Source organism: Schistocerca cancellata, chromosome 2 (assembly GCF_023864275.1).
Source record: "Schistocerca cancellata isolate TAMUIC-IGC-003103 chromosome 2, iqSchCanc2.1, whole genome shotgun sequence".
NCBI lineage: Eukaryota > Metazoa > Arthropoda > Insecta > Orthoptera > Acrididae > Schistocerca > Schistocerca cancellata.
In genome coordinates, this window is record NC_064627.1 from 704,706,215 (window position 1) to 704,722,263 (window position 16,049).

The following is a 16,049-nucleotide window of genomic DNA, read 5'->3' on the forward strand; positions in this document are numbered from 1 at the left end:
TTTCAGAGAGAACAGACCACTCGTGACAATTGGCAAACAGGGCAGTGCAGACGGTTAGTGCGTGGAGTCTGAAAGTAATGTGGGTCCTCCTGGGCTGAAGCAAAGAGGTTAAGTTGATTGAGGTGAGCCAAGAGGGCATGTCTCTGACAGGTTCTGGGAAAACCCCAAAGGGGATAGTGTGCATTAAAGTCACCAAGCAGCAGAAAGTGGTGAGGTTGCTGCCCAACAAGATGGAGGAAGTCTGCCCTGCTGACATCGAATGACAGAGATGTACATGGTACAAAGGGAAAAGGCGAACTGCAACAGCTTGAAGGTGGGTAATCAGGGAGATGGGTTCACTATGAAAGTAATCCCGTGTGAGTAGCAGGACTTCCCCATGAGATGGAATGCCGTCCTCGGTGGGGCGAGGGGGGAAGGTCAAACGAACCGGGAAGAAGTGCGAGAGCTCAAAGCAATTGTGAGGATGCAGTTTTGTTTCCTGAAGGCAGAGAAAAAGGGGATACTGTGATTCTAAGAGCAGCCATAAATCCTCTTTGTTGGATCTAAGATGTGAACGTTCCATTGGAGGAAAGTCATGAAGGGGTGTCCACCTCAGTGGCTGCTGAGTGCCAGCCGTCGAACACTTACTGCCACAAGGCATAGAGGCAGGAGGCTCCTACCCCGTGACGTCTACAGAAGCATTGGCATTCTCCTGTTGGCCTGCAGAAGGAAAAAAAAAACCACAGGCAAGATGTACCAAAAAATCGGATAACCACAGTTTGGATGTAGAACTTGTAGCAACATAATTAAGGATAAAAACAGTAACGTTTTATTTGAACATGAAAAAATAGCTAATAGATGGAAGGAATACATTGAAGAATTACATGATGGGGAAGATGTCACAAAGAATGAAGTGGAAACATGAATTCACAGTATCATCATTTATCACATCAGTATTCAAGGTGCTTTAAACAACAAAAAAGTGACTGGAACAGGTAGCATCCCTGCTGAGTTATTACAGAATGATGGAAATAAGGTGAAAGTTGTGTCTGCTCTGACAATGGCACACTACCAATGGAATTTTTTAATTACACAACTTGAAAATGCAAATGCCAATGACTATTGGACAGAACACTGGCATTACTAAGCCAATGCTTCAAAAGTTCTATTCAACATCACTAAGGACAGACAAAAAACTAAGACTGACTAACATTTAGGCAAAAATCAATTTTGATTTAGGAAAGGGAAAGAACAATGGAAGCTATAATGGCACTGCGAATGATCTTAGAAAGATGAAGTGATAGGGACAGGAAAATATACATCACATACATTGACCTAGAGAAGGCTTTCTATAGAGTGGACTAGAAGATACTGTCTGGGAAACTGAATAAAATTGTTATAGATTGGAGAGAAAACTAATTCTCGAATTATACAAAACCCAGAGAACCGAAATGGATATCAATGACACTAAAAAAAGAGGCTAGAATAAAAAGAGCTCTTCCACAAGATTGTTCTATCTCACCAAATTTATTTATAGAAAGTGCAATAAAAACACTGTATTTGATTCGATGATGATATAGTAGTGTTACCAGATTCTGGAAAGGAAATGAACTATATATCAAAAATTTTTGTCTAAATAATTGGATAGATAAAAAATCAACTCACCAACCAGCAGAAGGAGATTACACATATACAGATATTAAAGTTTGCAAGCATTTGGAGCCATTGGCTCCTCCTTCTGGCTGAAGAACTGAAGAGGTAAGAAGAGGGTTGAAGGAAAGGGACTGGTGAGGTTTAGGAAGAGGGGTAGAGTTCGGAAAAGTAGCCCAAACCACTTACAGTAAGTCTCCCTGGACGTGGGGTTCTGGGAGACTTTTCAAAACTTTCCACATTTCCTAAACCTCACCCATAGCTACCAACTATTACGGATTGTCTGTAACTATTATGGATGTATCACCTTCATTAGGGAGCATGGGGAGGTACTAAAAAATTAGCAAAATGGACATTATCAATTTCTTGTTACAAAAATTCAGAAAAGACACTGTCTGCTTTTTGCCAGTCATACGTTACTAAAATGTTTTATAGTTTTGTTTTTCAGATTATGTAGTAAACCTGTCTAGGAATGATTTCGACATACAAGTCTAGCGCAACAGCCATTTAGCAGTGGAAGTAAGAAAATTGGTAGACACGTCATCCTCGCACGGAAGTTGGAACCACCTGTGAATGTACGCATGCATACTAGGTGGCAATAATGTGCCCATGCATACAGAACATAGTTCTGTGATATTTACATAAGAGAACAAAAATTACATAGTAAATAATCTCAAAAAAAACAATTAATTAAGAGGAACCCTGAGCTCCCTGAAATTTTTATTCGAATGAGTGACATAAAAGAACTATACCATGCCCTTTGAGTTTCATGCAGTATTTTGAGTGATCGGGGTATTTCCATCTAGTGCACGTGCCAGCAACATGCCAGGACGATTAATGCCTGCATTGTGTACAGACCACTGATGTTTTCAGTAATCATTACATTGTGTTCAGTGGTAATATTCATCCACTTTTTTTTTTTTTTTATAACATATTTCATAAATTTAAGTATTCTTCAATGGAGTAAAAGCAGTGATGCTGTAAATATGACTTTAGAGATTTTCCAAATGTACTGACCTCAGTGATAGCTTTTATGTTTTCAGGAAATTTGTTATAAAGCTTAACTCCCGTGTGAAAAGTACCTTTTTGGCACAGTGCTGTGCTGATTTGAGTCATAAGTAAGTTTCTGTTCTGTATGGTAAAGTGATCATGTATATCACAGTTTTTTTTTGTTCCCCCCCCCCCCCCCCCCCCCCCCCTTGCAGTCTCCAGGAATACCAGATTTCTTAAACAGGGGTTTACAAGAGTCTCTAGGCTTGCACCCAAACAAGATTCTAATGGCCCTTTTTTGTAGTTTAAAAGTGCTATTAGCTGTTGTAGAGTTTCCGCAGGTGGTGAGCCCATATCTAAGATGAGAATGAAAGTAAGCATTATAAGCATTCAGTACTGTTTTCTCACTACACCACGATTTTAATGAACAAAGAAGGTAACATGTTTTGCTCAGTTCTGCATTGAGATATTCAATATGCTTATTCCATCTGATGTTACTCTGCAGCCAAAGTCCTAAGAATTTGGTTTCAGTATCGTTACCAACTGGTTCGTCATTGATAGAGACTGATAGGATAAACATGTCCTTGTTAGGAACATTGTGGAATTTTAGAGCAATGGTTTTCTTACTGTTTTTTACAAGCTGATTACTCTGTGCCCAGCTGCTAAGTTGTTTCGTGACTGTGTTTACTGTCTGCTGTAACTGTGTATTGTCGTCTCCTTTTAGTAGAATTGTGGTGTCATCTGCAAATATGATTGTTTTTTGTGCATCAACATTTAAGCTTAGATCATTTATGTACAGAAGAAACAAAAGAGATCCCATTACTGATCCTTGGGGTACACCACATTTAATTTGTTTATAGTCAGATAAGTGATTAGATACAGTTTTTAGTTCAATATGTATGTGCTTGATGCACACTGCCTGCTTACGATTAGTCAGGAAGGAACTGATCCACTTGTTGGACAGACCTCGAATACCATATCTTTCAAGCTTTGATAGCAGAATTTTATGGCCCACCATGTCAATAAATACTCCTATTGTTTCCTGTTTTTTGTCCATCAGGTTTAGGATGGAATTGATGCACTCATAGACAGCAGTTGTCGTTGACCTCTTATTTCTGAATCATGTTGTTCATTACATAGGACGCTGTTTTTATTTATAAATTTCATAAGTTTCTCATACGTAACTTTTTCCAGTACTTTAGAGATGCAGGAGGAAATTGTGATGGGTCTATAGTTATTTACATTGTCTTTATCCCTTTTTTTATATACAGGAATAACTTTTGATGTTTTCAACACATCGGGGAAAGTGCCTGCCTGAAGTGAGCAGTCACGTAAGTGTGTGAGTACTTCAATTATGTTTGATGCGCTCTTCTTTAACATTGTTGCAGGTATACCATCACTACCTGCCAATTTGGAATTTTTTAGTCCTTTTATAGCTTTAGCTACTTCATATTGTGAAAGAGAACTGATGTACATTGATCCTCTACATGCACTTATTTTATATTCATTTGCCTGGGTGCTCTTAAAGTTTGATTGTAACATATTATCAGCAACACCTGTGAAAAAGTTGTTAAGTGTGTTGGCTACTTCTAAGGGGTTTGTTACCTTTTTATTTTTATGTGATATTGTTATATTTTTGCAAGGTTGTCTGAATTCTCCACATTCTTTTTTTATAACACTCCACATAGCCTTTGATTTATTAGCTGAATTATAAATGATGATTTCATCATTATGCATTATTTTTGCTGCTTTTATTACTTTTCTTAATATTTTGGAGTATTTTTTATAGTATGCGCGTAATACAGGTGAGGAATTTTTTGAGTTACTTATTTCATGTAGTAGTCTTTTCTTCTGGCATGTAACCCTTATTCCCTTTGTGATCCAGCTGTTTGTTCTAGAGTTCCCCCGTATGGTTAATGTTGTCAGTGGGAATGCAAGTTCAAAGAAATGGGTTAATGTATCAATGAAAGTGTTGAATTTTTCATTTATATCATTCATTTTGTACACTCCTGGCCATTTTTCTTCCTGTAATAAGTTGTTGAAGTAGTTTACATTATGCTGATTATAACTTCGATATGCTGTTCTGAAAGACATGTTGCCTTGTACTTTTATGCTTAGTATTTGAGCAAGATGGTCACTAAAACCTGCATTGAAAATTTTTAGTGTGGTGGTGTGTAAACTCTTCTTGACTAGAAACTGACCAAGAGCTGTTTGGTAAGTGTCTGTTACTCGGGTAGCTGCTTTTACTTCAGCCTTTAAATTGTAGGACGTTCCGAGGTTCAAAATGGTCTCCCTATTTCCACTATTCATGAGGAAATCAATATTGAAGTCACCACAGATTATCAATTCACAATCCATTTTTTTTTACTTTATTTAGCAATGACTCCATTTTGTTTAAGAAAAGTTCAAAATTCCCGGATGGTGATCGGTAAACTGTAGCAATAACCAGGTTGAACTGAGTAATTTTTATAGTTGCAGTTTCATAATCCTTTTTGACATTTGCCCTAGTTAAGTTAGGTAGTGTAATAAAATCTACATTATCCTTTGTGTAAATTGCTCTTCAGCAACTGTTAATAGTGTCCATAACGAAAAGCTTGACAAAAACGATAATGCAAAATTAAACAGTGCGAAAGATACCCCGAGTGAAGGTGAGAAAAAAAACTGTACCAAATTCAGACATTAATATCGTGGAACACCGAAGTGTTAGTACAATGGATGGCAGTTTAACTATAGAACGTAAAACTGGACATAAATTTGGAAACAGTATAGCAAAAGAATGACCGTATTTGGTAAAATCAAATATAAATCAGACCAACATGTGTTTTGTACAGTGTGTTCACAAGAGATTTCTATAAAGCTTACTGGACGTGGTGATTGCCATCATCATGTTCTGTATAAAATACATGTAGACCTAACAAACCTTCAATCTTCAAATGCACCATTGTCATCATTTGGAATAAAACCTGCCGAGGAAGACTCTGTTACCAATGCTGAAATGCTTTTAGTTCATTTATTGCTGAACAGCCTGCCAATATTTTTGTGCAGATCATATTTCACAGCTGTTCAAAAAATATTTCCTGGGTTCTCATATTGCTAAAAAATACAGCTGTGGAAGAACTAAAGGAACTGCAGCTATAAATTCTTTGCCACCTGGAACACAGAATGATGTAGTAGAATACTTAAAAGGAAACTCCTTTCCTCTTGCAACTGATGGTAGCACAGACATTGCAGATATGAATCTACATCTACTTGACATTGTTGTTGTTGTTGTTGTTGTTGTTGTTGTTGTTGTTGTGGTCTTCAGTCCTGAGACTGGTTTGATGCAGCTCTCCATGCTACTCTATCCTGTGCAAGCTTCTTCATCTCCCAGTACCTACTGCAACCTACATCCTTCTGAATCTGCTTAGTGTATTCATCTCTTGGTCTCCCACCACGATTTTTACCATCCACGCTGCCCTCCAATACTAAATTGGTGATCCCTTGATGCCTCAGAACATGTCCTACCAACCGATCCCTTCTTCTGGTCAGGTTGTGCCACAAACTTCTCTTCTCCCCAATCCTATTTAATACTTCCTCATTAGTTATGTGATCTACCCATCTATTCTTCAGCATTCTTCTGTAGCACCACATTTCAAAAGTTTCTATTCTCTTCTTGTCCAAACTATTTACTGTCCATGTTTCACTTCCATACATGGCTACACTCCATACAAATACTTTCAGAAATGACTTCCTGACACTTAAATCTATACTCGATGTTAACAAATTTCTCTTCTTCAGAAACGCTTTCCTTGCCATTGCCAGTCTACATTTTATATCCTCCCTACTTTGACCATCTTCAGTTATTTTGCTCCCCAAATAGCAAAACTCCTTTACTACTTTAAGTGTCTCATTTCCTAATCTAATACCCTCAACATCACCCGACTTAATTTGACTACATTCCATTATCCTCGTTTTGCTTTTGTTGATGTTCATCTTATATCCTCCCTTCAAGACACCATCCATTCCGTTCAACTGCTCTTCTACGTCCTTTGCTGTCTCTGACAGAATTACAATGTCATCAGCGAACCTCGAAGTTTTTATTTCTTCTCCATGGATTTTAATACCTACTCCGAATTTTTCTTTTGTTTCCTTTACTGCTTACTCAATATACAGATTGAATAACATCGGGGAGAGGCTACAACCCTGTCTTACTCCCTTCCCAACCACTGCTTCCCTTTCACGTCCCTCGATTCTTATAACTGCCATCTGGTTTCTGTACAAATTGTAAATAGCCTTTCGCTCCCTGTATTTTACCCCTGCCACCTTTAGAATTTGAAAGAGAGTATTCCAATCAACATTGTCAAATCTTTCTCTAAGTCTACTAATGCTAGAAACGTAGGTTTGCCTTTCCTTAATCTTTCTTCTAAGATAAGTCTTAAGGTCAGTATTGCCTCACGTGTTCCAGTATTTCTACGGAATCCAAACTGATCTTCCCCGAGGTCGGCTTCTACTAGTTTTTCCATTTGTCTGTAAAGAATTCGTGTTAGTATTTTGCAGTTGTAGCTTATTAAACTGATTGTTCGGTAATTTTCACATCTGTCAACAACTGCTTTCTTTGGGATTGGAATTATTATATTCTTCTTGAAGTCTGAGGGTATTTCGCCTGTTTCATACATCTTGCTCACCAGATGGTAGAGTTTTGTCAGGACTGGCTCTCCCAAGGCTGTCAGTACCGTATTTACTCGAATCTAAGCCGCACTCGAATCTAAGCCGCACCTGAAAAATGAGACTTGAAATAAAGGAAAAAAAAAAAAAAAAATCCCGAATCTAAGCCACACCTGAAATTTGAGACTCGAAATTCAAAGGCAGAGAAAAGTTTTAGGCCGCACCTCCAAATCGAAACAAAGTTGGTCCATTGTAATATGAGACACAATTTAGGTCGAATGAATGACGATACAGCTACAGTAATTTGGTTCGAGTCGTAAGCTTAGCAGTTAAGCTTTACCAGGTAGTCATTGCTATGCGTCAGGCTCTCCGTCCGTATTTATACGGGTACCCTTCCTTTTTCACGTGCTTCGTCTGGTTTGAATCGATTGCTTATTTTGCTTTGATCTGATAAGTGCCGTTTTCTTTGTTATCGGTGTTTACGTCAGTCACTCTAAGCTGAAAATGCATTACTGTACAGTGTCATGCATTGTTTGTCGCAGTCTGATAGTGCGTGTTTACGGCCTCTCGCCGCTCGCGGCATGGCTTGCTTTTGTGCACGCTACCGTCGCTTACAATTAAAAAAAAAAAGAGAGGAATCGTCTCATTAGCGAAACAATGGCAAGAAACTGCTATTTGTTGTTACTTACACTGCTGCTTTCTTTGATAATGATCAACAAGAACCAAGTAATAGACTGCGTATGATAGAACATGTTCTGAACGAGAATTAGGCGAAAATTTTTCTCCGTTTGAAAATCTTTGCACCCGCTTCTTTAGTACATCAAATTCTGCACAGAAATTAGAGTCATCTTAGATTTAAAAATCTAGTCAGTTGCCGTGCTTCATTTCTGACTGTATCACTATTAGGCATAAGAATAATACGAATATAAACATGACACGATACGTATATTCTTCCGCGTTTGCTATTGTCTCACTCAAGTTTCGTAGTTTATTAGGCAGACAGGATTTAAATGAGATAGCAGCAAACACGAAAGTATACATGGCAAAATGTTTATATTCGTATTATTCTTACGGTGAAGAGAATACTGCATGTGATTCACATTTCATCAGGTTCCTATTAGCAACCATCTATTCTCACAGGTAGGAAAAAATTCAGAACGTAGAGTTGGCCATATTGACAAACATCCCAAACAGTCTTGCCAGTCGGATTTTAGTAGTACATTTAAATTGTGCTACATTCGAAGATGAACAATACGGAATTTGTATTTGCTTCGTTGGATAATGTATGAAAATGCAGTGGTCGAAACTCGGGGCGGAGAAAAAAAGCTCGTCTTTCACCTTTTTTTTTTTTAAATTTATTTACTGACGCAGAGGTTTTGGCACCCGTATTTATCTTTGTGCCTAAAAGGCATGCCTGTGTAGCGCTACATATATTCGACGGCAGAAGTTAGTTGTGGCGGCACCTACCAACATTTTTCTGAACTTCCGCTTGCTTTGCACTCGATTCTAAGCCGCAGGCGGTTTTTTGGATTACAAAAACCGGAAAAAAAGTGCGGCTTAGATTCGAGTAAATACGGTAGTTCCAATGGAATGTTGTCTACTCCGGGAGCCTTGCTTCGATTCAGGTCTTTCAGTGCTCTGTCAAACTCTTCATGCAGTATTGTATCTCCCATTTCATCTTCATCTACATCCTCTTCCATTTCCATAATATTGTCCTCAAGTACACCGCCCTTGTATTGACCCTCTATATACTCCTTCCACCTTTCTGCTTTCCCTTCTTTGCTTAGAACTGGGTTTCCATCTGAGCTCTTGATGTTCATACAAGTGGTTCTCTTATCTCCAAAGGTCTCTTTAATTTTCCTGTAGGCAGTATCTATCTTTCCCCCTAGTGAGATAAGCCACTACATCCTTACATTTGTCCTCTAGCCATCCCTGCTTAGCCATTTTGCACTTCCTGTCGATCTCATTTTTGAGACGTTTGTATTCCTTTTTGCCTGCTTCATTTACTGCATTTTTATATTTTCTCCTTTCATCAATTAAATTCAATATTTCTTCTGTTACCCAAAGATTTCTACTAGCCCTCGTCTTTTTACCTACTTGATCCTCTGCTGCCTTCACTACTTCATCCCTCAAAGCTACACATTCTTTTTCTACTGTATTTCTTTCCCCCGTTCCTGTCAATTGTTCCCTTATGCTCTCCCTGAAACTCTGTACAACCTCTGGTTCTTTCAGTTTATCCAGGTCCCATCTCCTTAAATTCCCCCCTTTTTGCAGTTTCTTCAGTTTTAATCTACAGGTCATAACCAATAGATTGTGGTCAGAGTCCACATCTGCCCCTGGAAATGTCTTACAATTTAAAACCTGGTTCCTAAATCTCTGTCTTACCATTGTATAATCTATCTGATACCTTCTAGTATCTCCAGGGTTCTTCCATGTATACAACCTTCTATCATGATTCTTAAACCAAGTGTTAGCCATGATTAAGTTGTGCTCTGTGCAAAATTCTACCAGGCGGCTTCCTCTTTCATTTCTTAGCCCCAATCCATATTCACCTACTATGTTTCCTTCTCTCCCTTTTCCTACACTTGAATTCCAGTCACCCATGACTTAAATTTTCGTCTCCCTTCACTATCTGAATAATTTCTTTTATTTCATCATACATTTCTTCGATTTCTTCGTCATCTGCAGAGCTAGTTGGCATATAAACTGTAATATTGTAGTAGGTGTGGGCTTCGTATCTATCTTGGCCACAATAATGCGTTCACTATGCTGTTTGTAGTAGCTTACCTGCATTCCTATTTTCCTATTCATTATTAAACCTACTCCTGCATTAACCCTATTTGACTTTGTGTTTATAACCCTGTAGTCACCTGACCAGAAGTCTTGTTCCTCCTGCCACCGAACTTCACTAATTCCCACTATATCTAACTTTAACCTATCCATTTCCCTTTTTAAATTTTCTAACCTACCTGCCCGATTAAGGGATCTGACATTCCATGCTCCGATCCGTAGAACGCCAGTTTTCTTTCTCTTGATAACTACATCCTCTTGAGTAGTCCCCGCCCGGAGATCCGAATGGTGGACTATTTTACCTCTGGAATATTTTACCCAAGAGGACGCCATCATCATTTAATCATACAGTAAAGCTGCATGCCCTCGGGAAGAATTACAGCCATAGTTTCCTGTTGCTTTCAGCCGTTCGCAGTACCAGCACAGCAAGGCCGTTTTGGTTATTGTTACAAGGCCAGATCAGTCAATCATCCAGACTGTTGCCCTTGCAACTACTGAAAAGGCTGCTGTCCCTCTTCAGGAACCACATGTTTGTCTGGCCTCTCAACAGATACCCCTCCGTTGTGGTTGTACCTACGGTACGGCTATCTGTATCGCTGAGGCACGTGAGCCTCCCCACCAATGGCAAGGTCCATGGTTCATGGGGGGGCTACTTGACATTATTTACTTTAATATTCAATTGACATTATTTACTTTACTATTCAACAGGGAAAGATGTGCACAACAATATTGTCAACTGCATGACAATTGCTGGAATACAATGGTAGGACATACAAGACAAGTCGCTGCTTTTTTGAAAAACAATTTTGTTCCTGCCACCTTTTTCATTTAGCTGCACAAAATGGTGTGAAAAGCCTACAATATTTTGATGCTCAAGAATTTGTAATGGACAGTTTCTACTTTCTCCAAAGGAGTTCAAAAACACAGTCTACTTTCAAACTTTATCAAATATGTATGGCAGTAAGCCCCCCAAAATACCGAAGTATGTTTGTACAAGATGGCTCTCTCTGCTCTCATCAATAGAAAGAATAATTGAACAGTTGGAACATCTTGTAAAATTTTTCAACAATGAAGCTTCAAAAATGTAAACACCTCTCACTTATCTCGAATGTGCCCTATCCTAAATCATCCAGTGACTAAGTTGTGTCTTCTTTTCTTGTGTAATAGCCTTTTGTTATTTACAAAAGCAAATGTATTCCTTCAGAAAGAAGGGCCAGTAATTCACAGTTTACATATTTGATTGTGAGATTTACTAATCATTCTGCAGTACCTACTTCTGGTAGTCTTCTGGGATTGAAATTTAAAAAAATAAATAAATAGCGCACAGGAGATGAAGATATTATTGTTGATGTACACACTAGAAGCTACATTCATCATACCAAGCTTGAAAAATCTGTAGTTACAAAATTTTATGAAGATTTCTGAAGATTTTTCATCAACTCATGTAGTTAAGCACTACATGATGACTTTTTAAAAACTGATAAGTTATAGATATTGGATCTAGGAAAAGAAAATCATTATTGTCAGTTGTAAAGATGAATAAGTTATTTCCTGATGCACCGAGGGATTGTGAAAAAAAGTTAGACCTTTGAAGATAGCAGTTTGATGACTTTGGAATGGTGGAAGATGAGAGCTGATACTGCTTGGTACAAAATATCTGCTATGTGTGATGCATCCGGCATCAAAAAGTACCCATCACTGAGCATGCTTATGCTTGCATTACTGTTTATTCCTCATAGTAATGCTGCCTGTGAGAAAGTTTTCATTATTGTTAGGAAAACAGTACTGAATTTCAATCTAGTGTGAACACAGGAAACTTTAAGTGCTTTGATCATCAGTAAACTGAACCGTTTATCTTCAGGAAGAGGATGTTACCAACAAATTTTTCAAAGGATCAGATTCAGGCTGTAAAGAGCGCAACAAAATTATCACTCAAGAGAAAATTATCATCAGTCACAAGTGAAAATCATATATTGTACAAGTAGAGGCAATGGATGAGAAAGACTTATAAACATTTTTGCATAAAACACTGAAGACAGGCCTCATTTCATGATGTAGGTGAATTTTGTTTACATGTTTTACCTTCCTTTTAATTAATGATTTTAAAGAAATACGTGTATCAATTTTGCAGTATTTGTAATTTACAGAAATGTTTCTAGAGCACCTTTATGTTTACTAAACTTTTTTCACTTAACCTGATTTTTTTATTTACATTTGTTTTAATTTCTGGAAAATAATCTTTATTTAGAGCCAGAAAGTGTCTGAAATACAGTTTTAAAAGGCCTAAAAGACAATTCTAATTTTTAAAATTTTCCAACTAAATTGCTTCAGGCAAATGCTGGTGTTGTTCTTTTGAAAGGGCATGGCCGCCGATTTCCTTCTCCATCCTTGACACAATCCGAGATTCAGCTCTGTCTCTAAATGACCTTGAGGTCGATGGGACATTAAACCTTAACCCCCCCCCCCCCCCCCCACACACACACACAATTTCTGAAGGAGAGGCTGTGAATAAGATTCTATATTTGTCTTGTGATTACTGAGGGCCACTTCTAAAGGTTGATAGCCGTGCTCATCAATTGTTTTCCTTCACCGCACATCCTTCACTTTCAACCCTTCTGCCAAAAGGAGGCGCCACTCGCTCCGAAAGCTTGCAAACTTTAATAGCTTTATACGTGTGTTCTCCTGCTGCTACTTTGTAATAAGGTTTTTTTATATATCCAATCACATTATATTTTCAAAAGTTGGTCATTTTCATTTAAAAATTTGTGTGATGCTTTAGACAACCACAAACTGAAAAGAAACACAAAGAAGCATAAAATAATGGTGATAGATAAATCAACAGATAAGTACGGGCAAACACTAAGATAAGAAGTAATACAATATGTAAGTAAATGAATTTTACTGTCTGGTAAATAACAGATGATAACAGAAGTATAACTGAAGTTAAAAGAAGAACTGCAATGATTAAAGAAGCAGTCAGAAATAAGGAATTAACAAATTACCTCCTTAATGTAGAAACAAGGAAAAAATGCATCAAGCCATTTGTTTTGAATATGAAGGTAGTAACTGTTCCATCAGAACAGATACCAATGATGACCATGCACCTCCACTAGAAAGAAATGATAATTAATCGAAACCCTCAGCTGCCAACAGGTGTTGTTGATATACCTCAATGGGGACAGCTGAAAATGTGTGCCCCAACCTAGACTCGAACCGGGGATCTCCTGCTTACATGGCAGACGCTCTATCCATCTGAGCCACCGAGGGCACAGAGGATAGCGCGAATGCAGGGACTTATCTCTTGCACGTTTCCTGTGAGACCCACATTCCGAACTGTCCACAACTTACATTTGTAATGTTCCTAAAGGATATTTGCCCATTAACTCATTATTCGCAAAGTGAGGGTTTCAATTAATTATCATTTCTTTTTAGAGAATCTGCGCATGGTCATCATTGGTATCTGTTCTTACGTAACAGTTACTATCTTCATATAGTTAAATGCTACCCGGCCATTGACCACCTCCTGTGCGAATGCGCACACCTTGCCCGAACTCTTACAAGAACAGTCACCTTAGTTGGCAAACAACTTATTGAGCATTATACACTGATACAGATAGAGAGAATGGTTGGTCTGTATTTACTTTACAGGAGCAAATTTCGACTGAGGCCAGTACACACATTTAAAACTGAAAACAACTATTCCTAGCTTTTGGAACTACTAGTTCCTCCCTGAGGGTGGAAAGAGGGATAGGTTGGAGGAAAGGCGATGTTTAAGTTATCTAGAGGCTGCTTGCTACTGAATGCCTTAACTCAACATTCATTCATAACCTCAGCACATAGGCCTATTTTGCTACTCTTTGGAATGTTATTCTACATTGGCACATAAAGGTGGTCACTGAAACACATATCACTCATTCTACCTTTTTAGTAACTTAAACTGAAAAGATGAAGAATTTCATATCATCTGATGGTTGAAAATATTTTTTGATGATAAATTCCAGTGATCAAAACATAACTAGGCAGAAAATGGAAACATCTTAAAGGAAAACTGCTGTTGGTATTCTAAACACTCATAGTCTGAATAAGGTACATTAAGCACTCATACTCTGAGGAGGATATAAGATGAACATCAACAAAAGCAAAACAAGGATAATGGAATGTAGTCGAATTAAATCAGGTGATGCTGAGGAAATTAGATTAGGAAATGAGACACTTTAAGTTGTAAATGAGTTTTGCTATTTGGGGAGCAAAATAACTGATGATGGTCGAAGTAGAGAGGTTATAAAATGTAGACTGGCAATGGCAAGGAAAGCGTTTCTGAAGAAGAGAAATTTGTTAAAATCGAGTATAGATTTAAGTGTCAGGAAGTCATTTCTGAAAGTATTTGTATGGAGTGTAGCCATGTATGGAAGTGAAACGTGGATGATAAATAGTTTAGACAAGAAGAGAATAGAAGCTTTCGAAATGTCGTGCTATAGAAGAATGCTGAAGATTAGATGGGTACATCACATAACTAATGGTGCTTAATAGAACTGGGGAGAAGAGGAGTTTGTGGCACAACTTGACTAGAAGAAGGGATCGGTTGGTACTGGAGGGAAGCACCAAGGGTAAAAATCATAGAGGGAGACCAAGAGATGAATACAATAAGCTGATTGAGAAGTATGTAGGTTGCAGTAGGTACTGGAAGATGAAGAAGCTTACACAGGATAGAGTATCATGGAGAGCTGCATCAAACCAGTCTCTGGACTGAAGACCAAAACAACTCTGACTAATGAAAAAATAAATCTTTATAACTTGTTAACTACCGTAAAACAACAAACCAATGAATGAAACTAGTACAACCTTATAAAACTTCCTTAATTAATAAAAAGAGAAATGTTTATAGCAAGTCAAAAGTTCCTCTCTCATTCCATATGCTTCTCGCACCTTAAATCATTCCATATGCTTCTCGCACCTTAAATCTTCTTTTAAATCTACCAAATATGTTTACTTAATTTTTTTTACACTGTTCTTCCACATAGTTCTGCTGCATCACTCAAGTTACTCTAGAGTAACTTCAAGGCTATAAAATTCTTGAAACTTACTTGCATGGATGTACTGATGCCATTGGTGGTCCTGGCATATGTGGATGTGTTTCCATTGTCACTGTCTTCTTAGCATGATCCTGGCTAACATCTTCATACATCTGTTCAACTGTTAAAGGCTTGCGTTTCTGTTTAATGGTAAATACAACATGAATAATTATATATGACACTTAACCATTGAGTTCTTGTTAATGGTGTGTGTATTTACTTAAGGCTGGTATTCACCTCATCATATCCAGAAAGCCACAATCTTGGTGTCTGGTAGTATTTATCATATGTGATGTGCAAGTCATAAGTTCTTGTGTGAATAATTTCACCAGCAGAAGCTTCCATTTCTTTCGTAGTGTTATTGGAAGCAATTACAGTATTCTGAAATTTAAAGAAGTTAAAATTAGCACCTAAGTAGCAGCTATTGTACATGAAGATGAAATGCATAAAAGAAATTACTCTGTTTATGCCATTGACTTTTCATTTGTCATACATGCTCTCAAACAAATTATTAGTGAAGTAGTAAATAAGGCACCAATAATGCTAAGGAAGAATGTGGCAGTAAAAACAATATGTAGCAAACATTTTCCCCAATGTTGTTCAGATTCTAAGCACCAAGAAATAGTCATTTTGTGGGACTCCCACAGACAAGAAAGTGTAATATTTAACAGTACACTGTATCCCTTTACACACGAGCAGAGAGTTTTTGTGCCAGTTCTTTCTTTCCATATTTTACATCAATCACTTATGTGCCTCACTTATATATGAGAGCAATCCCAAAAGAAAGGTCTCCAAAGCATTGGGGATGCGAACAAACTGTTTGTGCGGCTGTTGGTCACTCCCAAATAAACTTGCACTCACGCACGCACGCACACACGCACGCACGCACACACGCACACACACACTCTCTCTTTCTCTCTCTCT

At 37.9% G+C, this 16,049-nt stretch overlaps 1 protein-coding gene across 1 annotated transcript in view; it reads right to left on the reverse strand.

Moving 5' to 3' along the window:
• Positions 1-16,049, reverse strand: part of LOC126162494 (ubiquitin-like-conjugating enzyme ATG3) — an 86,185-nt gene that overhangs the window by 7,690 nt on the left and 62,446 nt on the right. The window contains exons 5-6 of the mRNA XM_049919038.1: positions 15,363-15,506; positions 15,138-15,265 (exon numbers count right to left, since the gene is read on the reverse strand). Of these exons, the coding sequence (XP_049774995.1) occupies positions 15,138-15,265; positions 15,363-15,506 (272 nt within the window). The remainder of the gene's footprint in view (positions 1-15,137; positions 15,266-15,362; positions 15,507-16,049) is intronic.